Source organism: Dermacentor albipictus, chromosome 10 (assembly GCF_038994185.2).
Source record: "Dermacentor albipictus isolate Rhodes 1998 colony chromosome 10, USDA_Dalb.pri_finalv2, whole genome shotgun sequence".
NCBI classification, from domain to species: domain Eukaryota; kingdom Metazoa; phylum Arthropoda; class Arachnida; order Ixodida; family Ixodidae; genus Dermacentor; species Dermacentor albipictus.
This window is the reverse complement of record NC_091830.1, coordinates 89,947,650-89,974,841: the sequence shown is the minus strand read 5'-3', so window position 1 is coordinate 89,974,841 and position 27,192 is coordinate 89,947,650. Positions and strand designations below refer to the sequence as shown.

Here is a 27,192-nt window from a genome sequence, read left to right as displayed (position 1 = left end):
GTACCAAGGCTGTTAGAAGCCTTGTAGAAAGATACCTTGCTTCAACACTTAATTCCCTGAGAAACTTATTGGCAAAAGAGAGGTAGCCATGGACAGGAGAATGTTGTGCAGAACGGAACTAAATGCGATATGCGGGAAATTCGGGATTGATTGTGGGAAAGAGCTAAAGAAAGCGAAGCTTTAGATTACAGATAATTTAGGTAATAATTACATGATTTCGAAGGCAGAAGACTATCGCCTACCTAAGTCCTCTCTGCCAAGGCCGCTAGCATAGGAAATAAGCTATTGCCACCCTGCTAATCAGGGTCATAGCCGACGAGTCTCGCTAATTTCAGCTAGTTTTGAACGTTCTACTGGCCTCGAACCACGTGAAACATAAGGTTAAACGAAAGGCCCGCTATCCAGCGAGCGATCACTCGTTGCTGATCCTAATGGATAGCGCTTCAAAAATGCGCAAGTTGGATGCGGCTACTATCCGTCAGGGAAGCTGGTGAAGGACAATGCCGGTCTGCGCCACCTAGCATAGTCAGCTTGTAGTAGAGTGACCTAGGATCAGTCTAGGTGTAGAATATGAGCGTGAGTACGCACTCAAGCGCTGTAGCACAGAAAGCAAACGCTGCGCATACGCACTACAGTTACATGTCGCTGCGGTCTTTTACGTAGCGCAGATACCGCGGTGCCGCGGTGTGCCGCCACGAGTCCACTGGCTAAGCGCGCTGCCGCTCGCAGAGGACAACCGTGTTTGGCTTACGTTTAGCGCGTAGTAGGCGCCGTAATCGCGAGGAGTGCCGTCTACACTTACTTCCAAAAAATAATTTGAACTGCGCACCACGGTGAGATATACAAGGCGCGTTGTGGGCGCGTCCCCTTCAGCCGTATACATTCTTCGCAGTGCAAGACATTGAACAAACAACAACAGCACAGCGAATAGTATGGTTGACTGCGAATAGCTCCGCTTCTACTAAACGCATTGAAGTACTTTTTGGGGTAAAGTATTTCTGAAAAAGCCTAGTTTAAACTTCGAATGCGTCCCATTACTTCGACAAAAGTGGTTCAGGGCCCCTTTACCGAAGTACATCTTGTTGCAAAGTTTACTTTCCTTATTTCTACTATGCTTGTCTTCCACATGTCGAAATTATCTTAATTCATATTTAGATTTCTGGGAAGACTAGGTAAACTGGAATAATACTTACATACGAAGATCCTTGTCTGATTTGGTTACTCCTACTTTTGTAAGAACTGATGCAGGGCCGCTAGTCACTCCATCAGAATAACTGCTTATCACACCCTTCCTACCTTTATTTTACCCCTTCCACATCTTTTTACCTAATATATGCACCAGCTTCACCTCCCCCAATGAGGGTTGGAGTAAATGAGCTATGCAAACATAAAACCGCTATCAAGGAAATCAGTTGCTGCTCTAAATACAAGTGTCCTTTTTCAAATGTTGGCTGGATCAACATCCCTTGTTCCAACAATGTTGTTCCAGGTTCATGTTTTTCTAACACATAGCATATCACTTTGTTGTGTCCTGTGATTGTCTTTGCTACCGCTTTTTTTTGAATAAAATTTAGCAATACTATCTGTTTCTCTTAATAGGAGCAAATTTACACATTTAAGTCACGTGGGGTCAATACCAACTTTCGCCAGCAAAAAGTGCAAGGGGCGTGGTCGAACAACATAAGATTACTTCTCGATCTCAAGAACTTGACTAAATTTTTTCACCTATTTTTACATATGAGCAATTCATGCATATCGCAAAGTGAAAAGTATTGTATGTTTTCAGCTATGTCAAGGTGTCGGCCAGACAATATTCTCACTAGCGACCTGTTGCTACTGCTGTGAACAGTCTTCATGACATCTTCAACATAGGATATGTACTGTCGAGGACCAAAGTGCGCAGGACGCGTGAGCGTCGACCGGATTGTATCTGTGCGCTATCAGCGGGGTTCGGCCCCGCTATCAACGCTATCATATGGGTTTAAGGCCACCGGAAAGCGTGGATCGCGTATGCACTTTGCGAATGCAGAGGTCCGCGTGGCTGATTTCGGCAGATAGCGCAGCGATATAATTCGGCTGACACTCGCGCGTCTTCAGCACATTCGTTCCCAAAAGTATGTTCTCCAAACAATGAATATGATCTGCAAAACCTATTGCAAGCAACACCGGCATTTTAACGGTTCAACCGCATAGTACCGGTTAAGAATAGTCTTCCGTTTTCCGAATACGGGAAACACCTGTATTGTAACGGTTGAACCGCATCGTACAGATTCAGAATACAGAGCCATCCGTTTTCTAAAGACGAAAGCACTACTATCTTGCATTACAGTTTCTATATTATGGCTGCCTGTTCTATAGAAATGACTGTTCTTTATTTACAGAAAAGTGTTCAATCAGAAATAACAGTAGATTTTGCCGTTATACAAGGGCAACTTTTTTCGCAATGCTGGCACACAGAAACACATCTTATTCAATGAATGCGGGCCCTCGCTGTCAAAACGCGGACGTGGGGATGAGCGGCAGCAGCACCGAGCGAATCGAACTGCGTGCTGCCTCTCGCTTGAATGCAAACTAAGCGGCAACAACACAGCGTACACGAAGCTCTGCCGAGACTCTGCACACATTAAACATCGTTTTCGAGATAAGGCCCATACAACCAATCGGCTCACTACTTGTTCAATATCGCTTTCAAAATAATGCTCGTACGGCCACGTCATACGGAATGAAAGACTGTGTTTCCTTCCTGCCTTGCTCTCTTGCGTGCGCGAGATGAAGTCAGCAGCATACCGCAGGTGACCACGGTGTTATCGCACTTGGGCATTAACCGGACCATCACGGCCACGACGATGGAGAAAATGCCCCTGGAATGTCCTTATTATTGCTATCACAATTAAAATATTCATATTTAGGAAGAGTGACTATGCGATACTTAAAGAGAACTTAATAGGAGCTCAATGGGTTCTTTATTGAAATGTTTCGATTTTTTGCACACTCATGTTAAAGAGCAAAGTATTTACGACAGAGCGCATATGTCACAGAAAGCAGGAAAAGCCTGCACGCAGGAGCTGAATCGGCAAGCAATTCTGGACCCCGTTAGGTACAGGTCTGCTTTGCGGGGGCGTTGGAATGTAAGCGCTATTCAATGCAAACATCTATATTTTGTGTAGGTAAATTAAGGGTGCAAGTCTAGTGGCGCATTAGCTGCAGGTTTTGCAGGGCTGGTTAGGAATATTAGAATTGAGGTCATGAAGGGACACTTGTGGAAAGAGTAGATCAGAAGTTTGAAGACGAGTGGATAATCGTTCTGCTTCGTGTGCGTTTTCCTTCGGCTTTGCTGGGTTAACATTAAATATCCGAATTCTACTGAAAATGAAGCACCGCAGTTTTGTGAGTCCTGTATACAATGACTGCGTTTATAAGAAAAAATGCGGCAAAAGATACACCCGTCATAGCATTCTCTGACTCGCCCCCTCTCCCCTCCCCCACGAACGATGACGCACACACAAAAGGAATTATAAGGACGATGTGCGCCCTTGAATTTGTTATTTAAATGCAAAATCCTGGCTTTTACTGGCGAGTTGGAGATCGTGCCGGGCTATGGTGTGCTAGGCGTGCCCTCGGGTAAGCTCTTGACGAATTGGTCCAATCTGTAAACGATGAACACCTGTAGGAAACATAAGAACAAATGTTACGGCCGTGGCAACACAGTTGCTGGAATTTCAGGTGGAGCCTTAATTTTTTTTTTCCAACAAGTAAAAAAAATGTTATCCCTACAGCCACAACACGCATGCGATATTGATTGATGTGTAAGTACACGCGAGCAACTCTTCAGGTTCTGCAACAGCAGATCTTTTCTGTCATTTGGCTTCTTAGTAATGAGCACGTAAGTGCTCGCGGTCTGCACGGCATTTTGCAGAGTATTGAACGCTTTCCTACCCGGAAAGACGAAGAGATTCCCCGGCACCTTACACATGCAACCACGAAGGTCACTCGTTGTAGAGTCGATCCAATTGTGATGACCTAATCACTGGGATCCCTCCACTCTTTGTTACTCTCTCAATGCAGGGCCCACTTTACAGAAACATTGTCTGCGTGATGTGCCTAGATTGATATAACACTGACTCCGTGATCAGCTGTGTAGTATGAGAGCTGTCCCCGTCATCGTTTCAGTTTACTAATACATTGCCTACATTATCTGTCCATCTTGCTATTACATTGTCTTCGTGATTGGCCTTTATAGCGAAGCTGTATATGGCTGGGGTTCAACGCATTTTTTCTTCTTCGTGCACAAAAACTATCAAAAATGGCTCATACACCCGTAAGCATTGATACTCCCGGAGGTAACCAACTCATAGCCCCGTAAGGCAGAGGCTACAAACACTCCACAATGTGAAGCGAACAGGGCTTAAACTCTTTCTAATCCCGCATACAACATAGAGAACATCATGTCCGAAACTATCGTCATCAATGGCTAATAATGACGGATTGAAAACTGACTCATCAATGACCGACGTGATGAATGGCTCTTACCCCTGTGAGCAGGCAAAAAAAAGCAAATGCCTCATAGTCCCGTAACGTTCATGGCTGCTCATGCTCACTTTGCTTGAATTAGCTGCGATGATACTACCCCTGTTCTCGTTGTCAGTGATTTCAATGTGGATGTGTTTCTACCGAATAGGGAGTGGCTTACGTGTCCCGTGTTGCAGACATCCTTTGCGAAGCCCCACTGATCTGCCCCACCCAACCACCCATTGGCATACGTGCATCGATGGGACATCATGAAACAATGTGATTGCTGTTGCGATTCAAATAATGACCACCGATCAAGACAATAAATGAGTTCGTAGCTTTGTTCTATATTATGTGTCACCTGCGGGTCATGTATTAAACAGCTTCACTGGTAAACAACCTTCACAGAGTGGATTGGCTCATAAGTTTTTACAATTAGAACTTCTTTGTTATTGACGCCATTTACAATTGCACTGTCTCCACCTTTTGCTGAGCTTGATCTTACACTGTTTCTATAATCGGCGTTTTTACTATAAGAGATGCCTCCGTGACCGTCGAAGCTTACTGCTACACTGAGCTTCTGCGATTACGAGTCCCTGACAGCACTGGACAGCTTGGGACTGCTATGGCACATAAGATTTTCTTCGTACAGTTTCGGAAGCTTCAACCACCACTCTAAGAGCTGCCAGAATTGCGTTTGTTGTTCCCGGAGCTGTCAGATATTTGCTTAGACCATTTCAAGTAGCTAAGAGTTACCGGCTGTGTGAAAAACATAAGCGCGGCGTTTCCTGCCATGTTTTCAAAGTTGTCGTCTACTAGTGCGCATTTGGTACTTTCCAAGTGGCATGTACTGTGCACTCAGCTATCGCGTCTGTTAAGTCGGTGCTTTGAGTGCCATCATTTGTGCGTTTCATGAACCCTGAAAATGCTGCAGTTTTATATTTTACTTTAGAAGACAAGCACAGATACGAGGCGCACACGCGTGCTTTCCTTGATGAGTTTCGCAAAATCTGTCATGCTCATTGCTGTATGTGTATTGTGGATTTCTCTTTTCAAGTGAGTGATGTTTGTGTACGAAGAAGCATGTATCGCATGTCGGCTTTTTCACACTGGTAGTTGAATTAGTACACAATCGGAGCTACACCGATTGGCCCTTCTGATGACAATTTAGAACGTTTGCATTTAGGCGTGTAAGATTTGTAGATGGTACACACGCGCTCTATCCTAGATGCCCATTGTCCGTATCGCAGACGGTCTGACGAGCTCGGAGCATATTTATGGGTGCTTTCCGCGTTCGTGTAGGAAATCCGCTTAAATTTTGCAGACACTGAACTAGCCCAATTGCAGTCGTTAAGCGGCACGAAGAACGAGAGCGCGCCGTGAACTGCTCTTCGCGAACACGGTGTATGCGCTCACGAAGCAATTCCACTCTTCAAGCTTCACGGATATGTCAATGACGTGGCCTCCGAGACAGCAGCATCTCGGAGGCCACGCTAATGAATTTGCTGGGTAGTGCTGTTTCTAAAGCAGTCGACGGCAGCCAGGAGGGAGACTTCCGGTAACAGAGCTTTCGAGCGAAACGTCCGACAGTCCCTGATATTTGGATCACGTGGTTGTGACGTGCCTTTCATTCAGGTCTAGTCAGTCCGGGAGCCGTAGACGGCTTGCGGACAGTCAGAGACAGGATAATCAAAGAGGCGCACTGTTTCAGTTATGAGCCCAGCTTGCTATTACACTATCTTCGTGATCGGCGTTTCACTTGAAGAGTTGTCTCCGTGATCCGAGCTATTTACTATTACACTGTCAGCGTGATCTTCTCAGCTTCATATTACATTGTCTGCGTGATCCACTTTTTTACTAAAAGGGCTTTCTCTGTGATTGGCGCAGTTTACGACGACACCGCCTCCTAGATTTGCCTAGTTTGTTTCGTAATTGACGTTGTTAAGTATCACACTGTCTTCCTGATTGACCCAGGTTCTTGTTAGCCTAATTACTTGATCGCATCTGTTCACTATTTTCACTGTAGCCGTGATTGCACTGTCTGCGTGATCTGACCATTGTCTCCTGATCCGTCCAGTTTACTTGTGCACTGTCTGCCTGATTAGTACAGTTTGCTATTACAGCTGCCGTGATCGGGTCATCTTACTTTTACACTGTTTCTGTGATTGGCCCAGCTTACTGGCAGGCTGTCTGCATGATCACACTAGTTAACTTTATCACTGTCTCCGCGATCGGCCCTGCTTATTTTCACTGCCTCCATGGGGGACCCAGTTTGCATCATATGGTCTCCTTTATCGGGAAAATTCACCATGACATTGTCTCTCTGATCGGCCATCTTTACTATTACACATTTTGCATGATCGGCAGCCTTTTTTGTTACACTGTTTCTATGGTCCGCAAAGTTCACTGTTTGACTGTCACCGTGATTGGCTCAGTTTACTGCTACACTTCATCATCGGTAAAGTTTACTTTTACACTGTCTCCGTGAATGGCTGAGTTTAGTATGACACCGTGTCCATGATAGGCTCAGTACCTTCTCTTCGTGACCAACAAAGATTGTTTTTACACTGTCTTCGTTATCGGTCCTCATTACTATAACAGCTGCCTGCGTTATCGGCCCTATTTGCTAAAACGGCTGCCTCCGAAATCGGCGCAGGTAACTGTGGCACTGTCTTAGCGATCGACCCTGCTTGCAATAACAGTTACCTTTGTGATCGTCGAGGTTACTATTACAATGTCTCCATGATTAGCCCTCATTGCTTATACAACTATCTGCGTCTTCAGCCCGTTTACTGTTACACTGTCTAAGTGATTGGCCTGTTTACTATTCCACTGGCACCTGAATCGGCCCACAATAGTCGGTGACAAACCGATTCAGCAGACGATCCAGATCTCCGGAAGAAAAGTTTTGCGCTAATCCATTACGCTCAGTGTAGCTAATAAAGTACAGGCATGTAGAAAAAAATTCCGCACAAGAGTAAACTCGGCGAAAACTGTCAACAGGCAACATGTCACGACCTAGTGTTCATACCATCCGTTAACTGGCGCGAGCATTAAACAAAATGTGAAATGTAGCAATTTAGGTACCATGCAATCTTTTAAAATTTTTATTCGCTCGTAATCGGAAACTTTTTGCGTATAAAGGAAATTATGCTTTGCGACCTTTCTTTATTGTCCTACTCAGCGACAAGGAAAGGACACGCCACCGAGGCCACACCACAGGGCGGCTGCGCATCCGAGCGTTTGGCTGTCCGGTGTGCTGTATATCCATTTTCTGTGTAGCTTGCGCAAACAGTTTGTTCGCATGCTTTTCTTATTTGACAAAGGCAATGTTTTGTTTGTCATAGTGCGCTCCATTTGAAGCAGTGTAGGTATAAGAGTTGTTGGCCTCATCGGTCGCTGTGACGCAGTTAGCGGAATACAGCTCAGCCGCTGCAGCGCAGTTAGTTTGGATTGTACTGAATCTTACGGGTCAAAACCTTGTGACGCTTTCGGTAGGTCCCAGCAGTACGTAGCTTATTTCGGGACGTTTAGGGCACGCTGGCCGCACCAACAGATGTGACGTATGCCATTATCATCATCAGCATCATCATCAGCCTATTTTCGATGTCAGCTGCAGAACGAAGGCTTGTGCCTGCGATCTCCAACTGCTCCTGCCTTGCGCTAGCTGATTCCAGTTTGCGCCTGTAAGGTGGCGTCATTTATGGAAAGGTAAGTCGATCTTGGTGGTGCAGTTAGTTTCCTGAAACTTACGGAACGACGTTTTTGATGCTTTTTGTAGCCCCGCAATAACACTGAACTTCTTTCGGCACTCACGCCTGACGAAAACTGGACGAATGTTCCCTAGGAGAGATAACACGGGAGTCTGTTACTTGCGCGGGCAGAAAGCCGACTTAAATATAACGCGGATGAGCTAAAAAAATTTGAATGTCGAATCTTCTGATTGACTGAAACACGCTTTGCAGTCTCACATTTATAGAATGTATTCTGCGAATGTCTGGCTTGTAGCCTGTGTTGCCGCCATATCTGTACACGAGGCGTCTCAGCGCGTCAACAGGATCCAAATTAGCCTTTGAACACAGGGAATTTTTTTAAAAAACAAGAAATGAGAAGCGGGAATGGGGCAATGCCTGGAAATGATATCTATTTTTTTGGTGCGTAACGTGTGTTCTATGCAATATTTGTAAAAGCGAACTACCTTTGTTCGTAATGTCGGCAATTTATTAAATTCGCACGTTTCGCCTCTGCATGTAGGTTTGCTATAAGATTCAAATATCAAAACGGCACGTGCCTGCAATTTATTATTTTTTTTCAGCTGATGTGGTAGCGTGAAGCTTCGTGCATGAACTACGGCAGCTTACCGGGGTTCCACAACAAAAAAGGAGGCAATAAACGAGGAGAAAGAGGATAAATTGAGGGGCCCCATTTTAGTATTAGTAATATCATAAGAAGCCAACAAGCACTGACACCAACGACAACATAGGGGAAATTACTTGTGCTTAATAAATGAAATAAAGAAACGATAAATTAATGGAAATAAAAGTGGCTGAATAAACAAGATGCCGCAGGTGGGGAACGATCCCACAACCTTCGCATTTCACGTGCCCCATGCTCTACCATTTGAGCTACCGCGGCCCCGTTTCCCCATCCACTTTCTTGGGTATTTATGTTTCCTAGTAGAACCATGGGAGTATTAGCCAGCGCCCACACTCACAGACCTGGGCAGTGGATTTTTTGTATTTTCGTATATTTCACGACTTAACGCGCTGTCAGACTGATTGCTTTATTGTAAAACCTTTCCAAAATTTCTTTTATCATCAAAAAATAAACGATTCTGTTTTAAAGGAGACCACGTTTGCACACTTTTTTGACAGCTCCTGCCACTATCATGTGACGGCTCCGTGAATTTCAAGTGGTTTTTGTACGTTGCAGTCTTTATACAAAGAAATACTTTACAATAAGAAATACTTATACAAGAAATACACAGGCAGCGAAGCTCTGTGCGAGTGCACCAAGAGTCGAAACACGAGCACACGGAGACACACACAATTATACCCAGCCCTCAATTAAGCGGAGTTGATGTCTACGAGTGTCTACGATGGACACCTTGAACGCATCATGGCTTCAGAGGCAGTAGGCAGTGTGTAGCGCAATTCTATTCCATTCAATCCGCAAGAAGCGTTTACTTCACTACCGTGCAGCTGTGGATTGACGGATGGACGGATATGAGCGTCCCCTTTGAAGCGGTGTGGTGGCTTGCGCCACCAAACCCTTGCTATTATACTGAGTCATGTCTTACCTAGGCTCAAAAAAAAAACTAGGGATGAATTCCCATAACCAAATTTTCTGACCCCCTATTGTGAATTTGTTTTTGTACATGATGTACACTGATGTAGAAGGTACAGGCAGGTCCGTTAAATTTATTGCAACTCGATGCTTAAGGGCATTAGGCAATAAGGTAATCATGAGTCTTTAGTTTATTACCCTATCATTTTCGCGCTTTATTCTGCCTCTGATGTCCGCTGCAACATACTTCATGGCGTCGAAGAAACGAAACCGCACTTGTGAGGTAGGGGAAAACTACGGTGAATGACGGCTATTACTTTCTACTGCGGAAAATTTCTTTGTGCCAAATCAAATATGGCCGAAGCTGTATCGGGTGTATCGTTTGCTAAACGCTCTATGACTGAGAACAGAAGAAGGCCATCCCTAACCCATCACAATGGTATCAGTAAGCATGAAATAACTTGATTTATGTACATGGAAACAAATCACTCGTTTCACGTAAGCTGGAAAGAACAGTTTTTGTCTTGATACATTCAAAGAAAACCCGTCATTCAGGCTCACAATATTAAAGCTCTTCAAAGCAGTCCCTCTCCGCTGCGGTGACTTGTTGTACAATGTAAAGATTCGCATCATCGCTTGAAAGCGTTATACGCATTTCTCGGTCAACTGGGATGACCAACGTACCAGGAAACACAAAGCACTCTTAAGTGAGGTCATGTTGTAGGACACGTGCGGACCATGTCTTTAAACTGTCTGGTTTAATAGCAGTGTTTGCACTGAATTACACTAAACACACTATAATAGCCTAGTACGCAAGTTTTGCCATTGTTCTTTAAGAAGGGAGTGTGACAGCATCCTCAACTATGCGCACAGAGAGCGAAAGTCTATGGGTCATATGCCGGACATATGCTGGGAAATGCGAGGTGTATTTTAGGTACATTCTTGAACGTTAACGCTGAATTTATATGTTGTTTACGTTTACCCCAAGCGCTGCGTAATAAAAAATACAAGATAAAAAACACGTGTGCGAAAAAAAATTCAATTATGGGATTCTGATTATGACCACTTTCTGATTATGAGGCACGCTGTAGTGGACTCAGGAAATTTCGACCACCTGGGCTTCTTTAACGTGCCCCTAAATCTAAGTACACGGGCGTTTTCGCATTTCGCCCCCATCGAAATGCGGCCGCCATGGCCGGGATTCAATCCCGCGACCTCGTGCTCAGCAGCCTAACACCATAGGCAGTGAGAAACCACGGCGGGTACGTGTGCGATGACAATAGCGCTATGCATTTTAGAACTTACGCGAAGCACTAGCGATTATGACGGAAAGTTCAGTGAGTCAGACATAAACAGCATCGAACGCAATCACCACGGAAGTCATGCAGGGACACACCGCAATGAATGCGACCGCCGAAACGCATCATGCGGACGCGTGTATGTAGCCTGGCTCCTCAGTCGCTCTTCCCTCGCGGACATGCTGTCCGATATAGCCGCACCACCATGAAGCCCGCCGGTGGCGCTTGTGTGAAGATATAATTAGAGAAGGTTTTCTGGATCTATGTGATGGAGGTTCGATTCCGCTAAATGCGGGATAATTTTAAAGGATCTTTTTTCTTAATTCAGAACGGCACTTACCCACCGACATACACCCAGTGGCCCTGGGTAGTATTAGGATGCTCATTAAAATGCAGCACGCATCGAATGTCATGCACCGAGTGAGCAAAGTGGGTCTAGCAATTGGTCCCGTACCGGCTTCCCTGAGGACACCGGCCCAGCGCTTTGCCCATCACACCATGGGACCAACATTGCCCGCGGCCCAAGTTAGAGGGAAAGCACAGGTACTCAGCGAAACCGGTCGAGTAATTAAAGATAACGTTTTTTCAGCGAAGAAGCCTGCCGCGTCCTATGGACGCACTATCATCATTGGCCCGCAGACGAAGAGGGGTTCGCGCTCTCGGTGCCGGATGCTCGACTGAGACGATCGCGTTTTTGAGTTTTTCATAAACCGCGTTACATAATTCGGCGATGGCGAGACATTTGGATGCATGAGGTAGTATGGCCATCGTTCGATACGACGTGTCCGAGTATTGCAAGCTGCTTGGCTCCAAAGCGACATTTCTTCAAGTTGAGCTGGAGGCCTGCCTCGATAACGCACTGCACCACTTTTTCGAGACGGTACAGATGTGTAGGAAAATCTGCAGAAACGACGACGATATCGTCAAGGTAATATAGGCATGTCTTCCATTTTAGCCCACGAAGGAAATTGTCCATCATTCGTTAGAATGTAGCAGGGGCGTTGCAAAGCCCAAACGACATAACTTGGAATTTATTAGGCCGTCTGGGTTCACGAAGGCTGTCTTCTGGCGATCGGCAGGATTCATAGGCACTTGCCAATAGCATGAGCGTTATACGAGCGAAAAAGAATACTCTGTGCCTTGCAAACAATCTATAGCATCGTCGATGCGCGGTATAGAATAGACGTCTTTGCGAGTTATCTTAGTAGGGCGGTGGTAGTCGACGCAAAATCAAATTGAGCCATCTTTTTTCTTAACCAGGACTACAGGTGACGCCCAGGGACTATTAGAGGGCTAAACAAATCCACGCTTGAGTATTTCGCTTACTTGGTTTTCAATAACACAGCGCTGTGCGGGTGATACACGCTAAGGCCTATGGCGCAGTGGTGCGTGGGTGCCGGTGTCAATCTCGTGACGTGTAGTCATTGTACGACCTAGTGGGGCTTGTTGACGGTCGAACGTAGATTGGTATTTCCGTAGAAGGCTGAAAACCTGCGAACGCTGTGTAGGCCTCAGGAGGGCATCTACTGACCAATGGAAGACGTCTTGCGTAGGCTGGGAACAAGGCAACCTATAAGTCAACGAGTTCACGTCTGAACAGCTGTTGTCAAGAGGTGCGTCAAAGATGGTTACTGAGTTAGCAGGCTGAAGACGTCCAATGCACTTGCCTCGACGTAAGACGAGGGGCGTTGCCTTAGCGTTGGAAACAAGCAGTCGCGTGCAGCCACCCTTGACAGTTAGGACAGTGAAGGGAAGGGAACATCGTCGGCGAACAAAAATGTCCGATGGGACAAACAGGGCAGTAGTGTCAGTGACGAAAGTAGAGCAGGCATTCGCAATCACAGAAGAGTGCAGAGGGATCATGATTTCTTCTGTGGGCCAGCTTGTCACCAAAATCGTCAAGGTCATGTAAACGGGCATGGGGAAGCGGGGAAAATTCAACTTCGCCGCGAGGACAGTCAATGATGGCCTGATGATCGGAAAGGAAGTCCCCCCCCCCAAGATGACGTCGTATGTACAGGATGAGAGGACGACGAACTCGACTGTATACGTGTATCTTTGAATGACGATGCGAGCGGTGCATGCCGAAACAGGACTAATGCACTGGGAACTTGCTGTCAGGAGTGACAGCGCAGATAAGGGCGTCATTACTTTTCGAAGCTTCCGGCAAAGATATTCCGTAACTACTGAAACGGCGGCGCCTGTATCGACTGATGCCATTGTGACGACTGCTTCTATAGATACTTCGATTACGTTCGTCGGAAGAGAGCGAGGCTTTGTGTGGTTCGACTGGAACACAGTTCTCGCCTCTTGAACTGCGGTATCTAGTTTTCCTGCTCCGATGGGGCCGGAAGCCGCCGCATGGGAGAAAGTGAGTGGCGACGAGGAGATGGCGAGCGTCGATCACGGGCAGAAGGAATGACGTTGCTCGTAGACGGCAAGTGCGAGTCATTTGGTGGCTAAAAGGACGAAGCTGGCAAAACGTAGAAGCGTACAGGTTGGTCATTACCTTGAAGCCATAAGCGACGGTGACAGTGCCATGCCACGTGACCAGGGATTCCACAGAAGAAGCACACGGGGCGATTGTCGGGTGTACGCCAGGGTCCCGTTCTAGCTGGTGATCTGGTGTTGTACACTTGAAGATTTGGACGTGGCGGTGCTCCAAATGGTGGCGCTGAAAAAGTCAATGGAGGTGGTCGTGCTGCAACGTCGGCGTAGCTTAGAGGTACAGGAAATGGTGGCGCTGCACGAGGGGTCTGAGTAGCTTCGGACACTTGTTCCTGGAGCATCTGACACAACGTAGGAGCCAACGACGGCGTAGGGCCTGGGACAGCTGGCGGGCGACTTCGGAGCGTATAAATTCCTTGGTTTCGCCGAGCAGATGGGCGTTATTAGTCATAGCGACTAAACTTGCAATGGAAGTACCGGGGGTCGAAGAACGTCGAGTGAGTAGACGTTGCCTCCTGCGTTCGTCGTAGCTTTGACAAAGTTCAGCGACTTCGACCACGGTCCGCGGGCTTTACGAGAGGATCATTTGGAATGGGTCGTCTTTCGTGCCCTTCTTTACGTGACGGATCTTGTCAGACTTAGTCATCGATGGATCGGCGCGCTCGCAAAGGTCCACAAAGACTTCTATGTACTTGGTGAAGTTTTCACCGGGTTGCTGGGAACTGCTGCGCAAGCGCTCTTCGGCACGGAACTTCCGCTCCTCAGAGCCACTGAGGGCTTGCGTAATGGGCGCCTTGAAATCTGGCCAGGTACTGAGGTCGGATTCGTGGTTGTGGCACCACACGCTAGCGACACCCGTGAGGTAGAAGTTCATGTAACGGAGCTTCGCAGCATCGTCCCATTTATTGAGGGCACTCACCCGCTCATATATCGAGAGCCAATCTTCGTCGTATTCGTCGGAACCGCTGAAGATGGGAGGATCACGTTGACGCACTGAGCCTGGACTAATCAATGTTGGCGATGCCGGAGCTGTTGCTTGGCTGGAATCGTCAGGCATGATGGCTTGCAGTGTCCGATTACGTAGTTCCAGGGTGGTTGGGCAAGTACTACCCAGCACAGCTCCACCAAATATGTAACGCGGTTTATTGAACACTCCGAAACGCCACCGTCTTAGTCGAGTGCCCGACACCGATAGCACGAGCCCCTCTCGGTGGGCCGATGATGATAGTGCGTCCATAGGGCACGGCAGTCTTCTTCGCTACAGTTTATTTTCTTTTTCTAGCCGGCGACTTCACCTGGTATATTATGAGAAATTTTATTTGCCGTGGTGGATGAGTAGTTACGCATTTGTGCGCACATTCCAGCCGCAGTGACACATAGCTCTATTTCGGGGACTTAAACATTACAAGTGAATTAATGTATCCAAGGCTAACTCTTTCGACTGAAAGCGAGAACTATAATCTGTAAGAATTGTATGCTGCTTGCTGCCAGAATGCGAACTTGATGAGCATCCCGGAGTTTCTGTAAATGTTTCGCGGACGTTTCATCTTGCGTGTGTGAAATTACGCAGCATGGGTATTGCGTTACAGGGCTTGGCAAACAGAGTGACGTGCTATGGCAAAATGGTACTTCCTTTGAAAACCTCGGCAGACCACTGCGGCGTGGTAGTGTTCGTGGCAAGCTTTTTGAGCAAGCAATAGAATTTTCTGCCGTAGATATATCATGATCTAATGCCTCATAATTCCGTTGAAGTCCAAAATAGCTGCACATTGAGCAGGAAACGCAAGAGAAGGTAAATGCGTACATGTGAATTATCGGCAGAACTGGAACCTAAATCCGCACTAGATTCTATGAAAGTCGAGCCAGGTAACATGACGTCATAGACCGGAGTGAAAATTCATGCATTATCTAGGTATTGTTGGATTAGCTGCGCAGCATAGACGTCGCTGCTCTCCGTCGCAGCCGAGCACGCGGAGCAGATTCGCCCCGGCTTTGAAATGGGTAGGCCACGTGTCATACGTATTTCTGAGGAGCAGGCAGCTTTTGATCAGCAACGTTACCAGCAGAACCGCGAAAGAGCTCGTCTATGCCGTGTTGATGCTGCAGCCCAGCCATAAGAGTAGGCCCGTGCAGACGAGCGCAAGCAGCAACTGCCTACCGAGGATCCAGCATTCTACCAAATCGTCGTTTAACTAGCCGTCGGGATTAACCCGGTGATAAACACCGGGGTCGTACGTTGCAGCTTCACTAGTTACTACTTGTACGGAGTGCTCGGGATGTGATTTTTTTATTTTGCCCACGTAGACAAAAATTAATATTACACTATTTGCGTGATCTACAAAGCCTAATATTACGCTGTGTCCGAGATCATAATACTAGTACAAGAGCGGTCTCCGTGATCAGCAAAGTTTGCTATTGCACTGTCTGCATGATCTTGCCAGCTTGACATTACACTGTACTCGTGATCGGCATTTTCAGCATATGACCTGTCTCTGTGATCGGCGCAATTAACGAGTGCAGTGACTGCATGATCTCCCAAGCTTTGTACTACACCGTCTAGCAGTCTGCCTCGTTTACTTGCGCACTGTCTCCGTCGTTAGTACAGTTTACTATTACGGTTGCTGTGACCGGGTCAGCTTACTGTTACACTGTTTTCTTGATCAGCCTTGTTTACTTAGAAACTATTTGTGATCAGCCCACTTTACAACTACACTGTTTCCGGTGATCCGCCCTGTTTACTTCAGGCTGTCTCCATTTTAGGCCCTGTTTGCTATTACATGGTCTCCGCTGTCAGCCGAGTTTATTGCTACACTGTCCCCAATATCGGTAAGCTTTACTTTTGTATTGCCTCCATGATCGGATGAGTTGGCTATCGTATCGTAATTATTGGCACAGTTTGCTCTTACCCTGCTTTCGGGATCGGCAAAGTTTACTATTACACTGCTCCCGCGACAGTCTCAGTTTACCGTTGCACTATCTTCGTGATCGGGCTAGTTGTTTATTATGCTGTATCGTTACCAGCCCTATATACTATAACAGCTGAATGATCTATCTCAATGATCAGCCCTGTTTCCTATAACAGCTGTCTCTGCATTCAGGGCAGTTTTTTGTTGCCCTGTCTCACTGATTCACCCTATTTTCAATAGCAGCTGCCTCTATTGCCGTCGTCATTACTATTACACTGCCTCCGTGATTAGCCCTGCTTACTAGTACAACTGTTTCGTGTTCGGCCCGGTATACTCTTACACTACCCACATAACTACGAGAAACTCTCTTGGATCGGCCCTCATTACGCGTTGAGAAACCAATGCAGTAGACGAGCCAGACCTCCGGAAGGGAGACAAAGAGAGTTTTCCTTGATCTATTACGCACATTGTACTTTTGAAATAGAGCCACAAGCACAATCAATAAGAGAGGGCACTTGACCAAAAGTGGCAACAGGAAACACGTCATGAACTAGTGTTCGCATCTTCCGTTAGCTGACATGAGCGTCCAGAAAAAAAAAGGAATGTGAAATGAGTTACCAGACAATGGTTTATATATTTTTATTCCCGCGTCAACAAAAAAGCATTGCCTATGAAGAAAGCAAAACTTTGGGAGTCACATTGAAAAACAACATGGCCAACCTAAATCTTATCGTAGCCAAACTGCAGCCAGTTACTACTGCAGGGGCCCCCATAACTGGGGTCGTATCTAATCAATTCCCCGACACCACTGCAAGCACCGCAGCAGCATCTGGGATCGTTCAGACCACCACCGCACAACCAGACCAAAATATGCAAACACAGTAAAAGAGGCTCGCTGACGATATGGCTGTGGAATTGCAGGAGTTGCGCCGCAAGAAAAATGTGGTCCTGCAACAACACCTTAAAAGCAAATCTAAACCCGATGTATGAATGCTACAAGAGACACACGAATTAGCAAAACTGCCCGGTTACGAAGCCATCGGTCCCCCATGCGGGGAGAACCGCGCGGTAACTACATTGGTCAGGAAAGGCTTAGTGGTCGTTCGTCACGACATTATGCTAGCGCAGATTGAACAAGTATTCGTAGAAATGATACCCAAAAGTAAGAGCCAAACCAGCAACTTTATTCTCAATCTGTACAGCGACCCGGCGCACATACGACAGTGCTTCCTAACCCGTTTTAGAAGGGCCACCGACATTCCGGGCTCCCATCCCCCACTGATCGGGCGAGATTTTAACTCCCCGCACGGAGTGCTGGGCTGCGCCTATACGAGAGTCAAATGCAAGGCTGTATGGCAGGATATACAGGAGAGAGGCCTGACCCTCATCACCGACCCCAACACCCCCACCAGAATGGGAACCGGGCTGATAAGAGGCACCACGCCCGGTCTAACATTAGTGAAGAATACGAGAGGAGCGAGTTGGAATAACACGATCGAAGACCTTGGTAGTGACCACAGAATTCTCGAAATGAAATAACTGGAGTATTTAAAAATCTAACCCAACAAAACCTTCAAATGGACGGACTGGGACCAGTTCCGCATGAATCGAGCCGGAGTGACGCATGCGCCCATCGCAGACATTCAACTGTGGGGCAAAAAACGGATACGCTGATGCCAATAAGGTAACAAAGACCGTGATGCCAGAACTTCCCGTAGATAAGATCGACAGCCGCCTGGTGCACATCGACCGCTTCAAGCCAGGTGGCAGAAACAAAGACACAATAGGAAGTTGAGAAAACGCATAGCTATAATAAACAAACAAATATAAGAACACTGCAGAACACTTAGTAAACAACAATGGGATGAGATCTGCAACGCGATGGACGGGCGAATTGGCACCGGTCACATATGGCGCCTGCTCCGACACCTGCTAAACCCGACCAAGTCTAAGGCGACACATAGGGAAACCATGCGCAAGCTAATACACACGCACGTCAAGGACGAGGAAGAAATCATTTCCGAACTCTGCGACAGATACGCACGGGAAAACCCAATTGCCCTCTGAACAGAGATTTTGGCAAGTCGGCACCGGGACCGGATGGCGTGCATAATAAGACCCTTCGTAACTTGGACAACGAGACCATCTCCGTACTCACCAAGTATATTAACGATTGCTGGACCCGAGGATGCATCCCCGACCAGTGAAAAAGGGAAAAATGGTGCTCATCCCCAAACCAGGGAAACCTCTAGATCTCGCCAACCTTCTACCAATATCTCGACGTCGTGCGTCGGCAAGTTGATGGAGCACGCCCTCTTCACCCCGATCAACGCACACTTGGACGACGTGGAAGCATATCCGGACACCATCCTCGGGTTGCAACACCATCCTCGGGTTTCGACAACAAGAAAAGAGGTGCCAGGGCCATTCTAGGATTAGACCTCAAGAAACCGTTTGACAACGCAGCCCACACAGCTATACTACGCCGCATTGCAGCACTCACTCTAGGCAACCGAGCGTACAGCTATGTTCAGGATTTCCTCAGAAACAGGAAAGTATCCTTAACGCTGGGCAAACTCGCATTCGAAGACAGGAACATGGGCAGCGTCGCCACCCCGCAAGGCTCGGTCATCTCGCCGATGCTTTTTAATCTGATCATGATTGGCCTCCTCGAGTGCCTCAACGCCATCGAGGGAGTGCGACACAATATACGCGGACGACATTACGATCTGGGTGTGCGAGCGAAGCGGCGGAGAAATCGAACAGCGGGGACAGACCGTGGTGTAGGTGGTGGAAAAGTACCTCGTCGGGACCGGTCTCGTCTGCTCGCGAGAAAAATCGGAACTCCTTCTCTACAGCCCGACGCTTGGTGAAAGACCCCCCCAGGCCTACATCCAGCATGCTGCATACGAAGAAATTTGCATAGGCACCAAGGACGGACAAGAAATACCCAGAGTGAAGCAGATTAAGGTGCACGGACTCATCATAGACTCGAACGGCAACAACGGCGAAAAGGTCAAGCATTTGGGGACTAAGATCACGAACACGATGAGGCTCATCAGAAGAATCACCAACAGACATCAGGGTATGAGGGAGGCCAGCATCGTCAGACTAATACACTCCTTCGTTATTAGCCACATTACCTATGTCGCCGCCTACCACAACTGGTACGCGGCCGAATATGGCAAACTGAAGACACTCATTAGATGAACTCACAAGATGGCACTGGGCTTTCCAGACAGCAAATGTACTGAACTTTTGCTAGAGCTAGGCGTCCACAGCATACTTGAAGGGTAAATTGAGGCACACCGAATCTCGCAAGTCCAGAGACTAGTGAATACACGAATGAGGAGGAGCATCCTGGACAAAGTCGGAATAAGTTACCACAAGCAGCACGGCGAGAAGACATCCCTGCCAAGCGCGTTCAGGGAAAAGCTGCAGGTGGATAATCTACCCAAGAACGTGAGCCGCGAATTCAATCAGGGTCGAAGAGAGAGTATAGCTGAGGCTTTACTGCAAGCCTTCGATAGGAACAAGGAAGCGCTGTACGAGGATCGACGTGCTTTGACAGTGGCCGTCCTCAATACCGATAAACAATTGGTCAGTTCTTGTTGTATACGTGGCGAAAACCCCGAGGTAGCGGATGAGGTGGCGATAGCCCTAGCCATCGTTAACCCCAGTTGCAGATACATACTCAGTGACTCGCAGACGGCGGTCAGAAACTATGCACAAGGCAGAATTTCGCCGAAGGCTGAGGCTATACTCAAAGCCAACGCGAACTGTTACATCTCCGAGGAGACGGAGGAACGACATATTATATGGTTCCCAGCTCACACGTCCCCGATACCCCCGTACCCAACCTTAACGAAGAGGTCCACCGCGTAGCGCGAGGTCTCACATTCCGCGCCCGCGTACAGGGATCCTCTCTTGGGTTTGGAAATCCAACGGGGGCCTGGATAGAGAGGGGCAGAATGACCTGGTACGGTGAAATTACAAAGTTTTATCAAAACTCCGGGCGCGTTTATCCACCCCCTGACCCCAAACTCGACAGGGCCCAACCGGTAGACTGGAGGCAGCTACAAACAAGGACCTCCCTCAACCCCGTCCATCTCAAGAGGATATATACGGACGTCTACTGAGATGATAAATGCAAACTATGCGGCAGGGCTCGCGCATCTCTTAGACACATTTTCTGGTAATGTGACGTTATATGCTGAGAAAATGCAGTTTCCCCAGATGAAGCTGCGGCGCGATGGACGGCCGTGTTGCGCAGCTCAAACCTTCAAAATCAAATATGGGCCATCCAGCAAGACCGTGAGGCGGCGAGGAGACAGGATCTCCGGACCTCCTTGGGGGCGGTCTAGGCCCAGGCCACTAATTAGCCAGATTGTCAATAAAGTTGTTACCACCACCACCGCATTTCTTGCCTAGCTTAGCGACAAGGAAATCACAAGCCACGAAAGCCATGCACCGGCTGGCTATTGGTAGAGGACATGTTTTATTGGCATCCCCTTCCAAGCGGGCTGTTGACACATAGTCACCTAGCCTGCTATAGTTACCCAGACGCAGGACATGCAGCATGGAAATGCTGTACGCAACTGCTACATGCCAGGACAATTAGTCGAATATAACGGAGATGTGCAATTTGATGCATGCATTGCATGCGTTGTGTGGGATCCCTATAAGAAAATTAACATTAACACTTTAGAGATGGTCCAACGTAAAGCTCTCAGGTTTATTTTTTCTAAATACAGACTGAGTGACTCTCCCACTAGCCTAATGATTCAACATAATATCCAAACGCTACAACTACGCAGGAAAATACAACGACTGAAATTTCTTTTCTTGCTTAAAAACAACTGTTTGTCCCTCCAGCCACAGGCTTATGTTGAACCACTTACAGCGCGCCGAACACGGCATCGTCACGCTGATTCTTTGACGCCTTATAACACCCGAACTAACCTTTTCAAGTTTTCACTCTTCCCTCGCACTGTAACAGATTGGAACAGCCTGCCATTATCACAATTGATAAACACCGATTCTATTGACCACTTGTGTCTTTGATACTGGGGGTATTGCCATATGGGCAAACCTTGTTACTGTTTTCTTCTTTTTTACTCGTGAATATTGTATAATACTTTCCACATCATCCTTATTTTATTCAGTATTTTGCAATGAGCGCTCGTTCAACTTCTGGTACTTTTTTTTCCCTTTCTCGATAGTGGTTGCCAGTGCTCATATATGCGTGTGATACTGTTCTAATGTTTGTCAAGTTGCCTTCCTTCAGTGTACCCTCTCTTAATCTTATTAGTCGTCGCTTTCATTTTTTGTTTTCTTATAATATTTACATATGTTGCATTGCTTTTGTATTTTCTTTTCATGTCTGTATGTATATATAAGTGCGTGCATACGCAAATATTTATGTATTCTGCCCCTCCTGCTTGGGCCCTCATTTGGGCCTGCAGTATTGTATAAATAAATAAATAAATAAATAAATAAATAAATAAATAAATAAATAAATATTGGTAGAGGACATGTTTTATTGGCATCCCCTTCTAAGCGGGCTGTTGACACATAGTCACCTAGCCTGCTATAGTTACCCAGATCCAGGACATGCAGCATGCAAATGCTGTACGCAACTGCTACATGCCAGGACACTTAGTCGAATATAACGGAGATGTGCAATTTGATGTTTGTACATATCGACGCTGTCTGGCGCGATGTCACATGGTACGATACCATGCCGATGATGAGAATTATAATTTAATGTCATTCCTTTTCAAAAGGGGCGGTGACAAACAGTCATCTAGCCTGCTCGAATTCGTGAGGTATGCCATACCTGTTTCGCATTGCATCAACATTTGCACATCTCCATGATCTTCTTTTTCCTACTCAATACTTTTCTAACTGCATTGTACCGCCACCTATGCCACTGCTACATGGCGTACAAGCTGCTGTTATAATATGCAACTGCAATGCACACGGCGCACGTATAGATGCTACTCGGTGCGCATCTCACATCGCAAGGCAAGTGACATGGTAGGATGCTAATGACGATGATTTATTCGCTGTCCCATTGGGAACTCGATAGTGACATTGTCCCCTCGAGTGCTCGATATAAGAAGTGGTAGGATACGATGCTAATGATGGTGAGGATACTGATTTATTGACATCGTTTTTCAAACGAGGCTGGGGCATAGTCACCTACCCAGCTGGTTTATTCAGGCGCACAACATATATTTTTCTAGCATTCTTGAATACATCTACTTAAAGATTTGAGGAGGAAAGAGATGTTTAACTGCCTTACACCGCTACCTGCGCATCTGGTATACGGCGTTCTGTCTGGCGCGATATTATATAACTGCAGCGCGAAATGGTGTCCGTATCGACGCTACGCGGCGCGCATGTCACATCAGGTATCTCCTCGGGAGCTAGGACGCGTTAATAGGGAATATTTCGGCTGCACGCTAGCAAGCACTGGCGTGGCTCAGTAGTTGAGTAGTTGCTTCCAACACAGCGGGCCAATGTTCGATTCCGGCGCGAGCTGGGTATTTTTTTCTCAGTCCCCGGGATACCTGCTACGGACACCAGCGGCGGCGGATACCATGGCCAACGGAAACGGCCATTGGAATGAGCCCAGCACAGCTTACACTGTAAAAGTGTACAACCATTGCATTTTATGGTGCAAACATAAGGGGGACGAATGCGGAGTTTTTTAAAACAAGTAGAGAACAAGGCAATGGCCGTTGAAAGAGCGATGAAAGGAAAAATGTTACGCGTAAGGTTGACACAGGAAAAGAACGGTGTGGGATCAAGAATTTTAGTAGGATGTTCTTGATGGCTTGTTGTTTCATACTTGAAGGAAGGTTAAAACTGCGCGAAGAAAAAACATGCCGACAAGCGAAACGTACACACAACATACCGCGAGCGATTGCGGTGTGTAATGGGTTGCTTTCGCTTGGCTTCTTTCTTTTTCTTCGCGCAGGTTTAACCTTCCTTAGATTTGGATAAAAGAGCAAGGGCGGACCGTTGATATTTCCATTGACACCAAGAGAAAAAAGAATGGAGATGGGGAGGTCATTTATTGCGCAGGGTGGATATATGACGGTCCATTAGAGTTACAAAATAGGTACCAAGAGAAACGAAGTGCAGTTGTGAAGGGACATGGAATTAGGAGGGGCGAAGAAATTAAGAAATGTCCCAGTGCAAGTTCAAATCACCTAGTGCAAAACATGTGTAATTGGAGATCGCTGGAAGACGCCTTTGTGCTCCAGTGAACAAAAAAAAAAGGCTACTGCTGCTGCTGATGACGAATCTGCTGATGTACTCGCCAAAGTGCCTTACTTGCCATTGCGTTGTGTTCTGAGCACGACGCAACGGATTCAATTCTCTGCTATCGAAATCTCTGTAGAAATGAAGTGCGCATCGTACAATTTTCAAAAGAGCCTGCCAATGACTGTCACATATCGAAGGGGGCGCAATGCGAAAAGAACTTCCGTTCCCTTCATTGCGACATAGACATTACCTATCGCCGGATCCTCAAATTGATCCAGCAGTCCCACCATGCGGCATTCCCCATAAACAACTGTTCACACTCAGGACACCCAGTTTATTTAATTTGCTGACAGCTAGGATACTGCCGACAGTGCGATAACAGGTCATGTTTTAGAGCTCAGCTCTTAATCTGCCATTCCTGCTGCAAGCGTCAGCCTTCCGTCTCGGCGTGACCGAGCGAAGTATGAAAGCGAATGAGGACGTAGATGACGCGACTAGGAAAGCGGACGGGAGGGTGCGGCGGAACCGTTATGTGGAAAATGGAGGAGGGTAGGGCGAAAGCATGAAAAGGAAAACCTAGACCGGCGACGACGGCCACGAGATGGCGCCAGATTAGCGGGTGTCGTCTGGAAGTTCTGTGGAAGGCGGCTGCTGCGAATGACGCCCACGCGTCACAAATCCAAGTCGCAATCTCCAAGTTAGCGAGGCTGCAGCGCGAGAGTGACTGTCCGCGCCAGCCAATATATCACGAAAATAAAACACCTATAGATTTGCGCAAATTTTCTCCTTAGGAGACGTCGTAATTGCCGGTGTTTTTGTATTTGTATCGCTCCTTATTTAACACACACACATACACACAGATGCGCGAAGGGACACACGAATATAGCGGGACTGCGTCAGAGAAAAAGACCTATTTGGAAGTCACGGCTTTGGCCCCCTACTTCTTTTTTATGTGCTCGAATTGCTTCTATTGTTGGCTTTGCAATTTTGCAAAAAACGAGCTTATGTATGCCTATTACATCGTTACAGTGAACAGAGTAGGAATGATTCACTTCAATTACTTATGGAAGCTATCACATGTTTTCAGTGCTAAAATTGTATGTTGCTTATGATCTCAGCTAGTGCTTCTGTGTTTTCTAGCTGCATTATTGCACTTTTCGTCATTTTAAAGCAAGGGAATTCAACATTGATGTTCTAAACTTTATAGGGAAGTGCCTCCTATGATATGAAGCAGCTTACCTAGGCTTTTGTCAGAGTACTTGCGGCTACTCACCTCCAAACAAAGCACAAGAATGAATTGCAAAACAGCCCACGCCATCGCGGTAAACTGAAAATGAAAACAAAGAAATAGAGGCATATCATGATTGTAATAATCCACATTTTGTGTAAGCCAAGCTTACTAGGTAGCATTTGTATGCCTCACACAATTGATAACATTTAATAACATGAACATAATCTGCAAATATTGAAGCACATATATGCTTGTTTTTTCTATGACCATTTCCCCCCCGTTGACCAATGTTACACAGTTGTAGATGGGTGCAAACTGCGTCCGGATGTGTTGCCGCTGATTCTGTAGAGAGATTGGCTTCTCCAATCAGAATGCGCTATCGAGATGAATGGTGGCACCGCGTCCGCAGCAAGGCGAACGTCCCCAGCGATGCACCAGGTACCTTGGAGCAACACAGCGGCGATAGTCGACGGTACCAGTAGCAGTTAGGTTCCAGCCACCATTGGGAAGGATGGTCATGGGAGCGAGCGCAGGACGCCCTTGAAAAAAACCTTGTGGGACGCGCGCACTCTGCCACAGGTATCTAAGCTTGCTGTGGTGTTCTGACGAACAGGATGGATGTTCGCCATGAGACGTGGCCTTGAGAGCGCAAGCATGACTTTCTGAAAGTGGATACGCGGAATAGCTCTGAAAGCTCCCACACGAGCATGGCTATAATAAAAAGGGAATGCAACGACATGGGATCAACTGCACGAGCGCGTTAGCTTTTTTTCGGGCGCTATGTCATTCATAATCTGTCAAATGAATCAACAGCAGAAAAAAAACTGAACAAATACATATTGTCTACTAGTGTAGCGATCCCTCACGGTCATCTAGTACGGTCGAAGCGGCCCTGCTTCTGCAAGGCCCATATAATCGAGTCAGTTTTGTACTCGCAACCACTCTTACCCGGCCTATTATCATTGAGTGAAAAAACGGGACTGCCATCGCTTGCGTCGACTTAGGCGAGTGGCATTGCACATTTCGACGGTGATGTACCTAATGAGTATGTAACACGGATAAATTGCCCTGTGTGAGCTCCACAGACCACTTGAATTCACTAATTGACTCAGGAATCAAAGACCCTGAATATAACTGTTACAATTAGCGTGAAATACGGACCAATGGCTGAAACTGCTCCGACGCGGCCTAGTTCACTGGTGAATTACGGTGTATTGAGCTACGTATTGAATTCCCCTCTGTAAGTTAACCCTACATCCGGAAATGCTGCCTTGGCGCAGTGCTAATACATCGAGAGTACCTGTTCGTTGCCATGTCAAATTACAGTGAATGAACACTGGAGAAACATCACAAAATGTAGAACACGCACAAGGCAAGTAAACGCCTATTAGAGCCTGCCCCTGTCTATGCCTCACAATAGCAGCCGTAAACCAACGCTGACTGACTACAGCACACCATTGCAGGCTTATGCGATCCCCTCTAAATAGATGGCGTTTGACCCATAATTCAAATTTGAAGAGCGGAAGACTGTGCTCACTATTATTGTTTTGCTTTCAGTGATACTTCCTTATCTATGAAGGAGTCTGCCCAAATAGCAGGAAAAGATCTATGTAACGGAAGTAACAATTTATTTTTGTACCGTCAATACAAAAATACATCTAGTGGAAGTGCTCCTTATTTTTGTAACGGCACCCTATGCACCACAAATCTGTATTCAGCACCAAGATGGCCATGAATTGATGATTTAGCCTCAGGCTATAATGACAGCTGCCGCACTACGGCCGCTTACCTGAAATGACAAGGAACCTCATGCCAAAGCCAACAACGATGATGGCAGGTTCATTGTCAGCATCAACGGTCGGGCGTCTACAGCCGATGGAACCAACTACATTAAATTGAAGTTCATGGGATGACCCAAACCTGGCTTGAAACATTGGAGAGCGTCTGAACATTCAATAGCTAAAGCTCTGAGAGCGAGATGTGCTCCAACTTTATTTCATACGTAGATGCTGCCAACAAATGGATCGAAGATTGAGAGTCTGCGTCGAAGATCGAAAACCGGTTTTGCAGCAAGTTCTTCAAGGCGTTCAGATAAGTAATACAAGGAGACCGTGCCCTAAGTCATCCTATTGCCCGAGTACAACTAAATAATGAGAACGTCGCTATATACACGGAAAAATGATGCGTCTCTCTCGGCACGCCGACATTACAGAAGGAACGAAAATCTGCTCTCAGACGT

The 27,192-nt window shown here is 46.8% G+C and overlaps 1 protein-coding gene across 5 annotated transcripts in view; it reads right to left on the bottom strand.

The window, feature by feature from the left end:
• Positions 1–3,509: 3,509 nt before the first annotated feature.
• Positions 3,510–27,192, bottom strand: part of LOC135910207 (uncharacterized) — a 135,554-nt gene continuing 111,871 nt past the window's right edge. For 2 of the 5 annotated variants that reach the window (XM_065442257.1, XM_065442258.1), the window contains 3 exons: positions 24,962–25,049; positions 8,263–8,352; positions 3,510–3,664 (listed from right to left, as the gene is read on the bottom strand). In XM_065442257.1, the coding sequence (XP_065298329.1) occupies positions 3,606–3,664; positions 8,263–8,352; positions 24,962–25,049 (237 nt within the window). In that variant the 3' untranslated portion in view covers positions 3,510–3,605. The remainder of the gene's footprint in view (positions 3,665–8,262; positions 8,353–24,961; positions 25,050–27,192) is intronic. The other 3 variants (XM_065442259.1, XM_065442260.1, XM_065442261.1) reach the window with 3 other exon arrangements.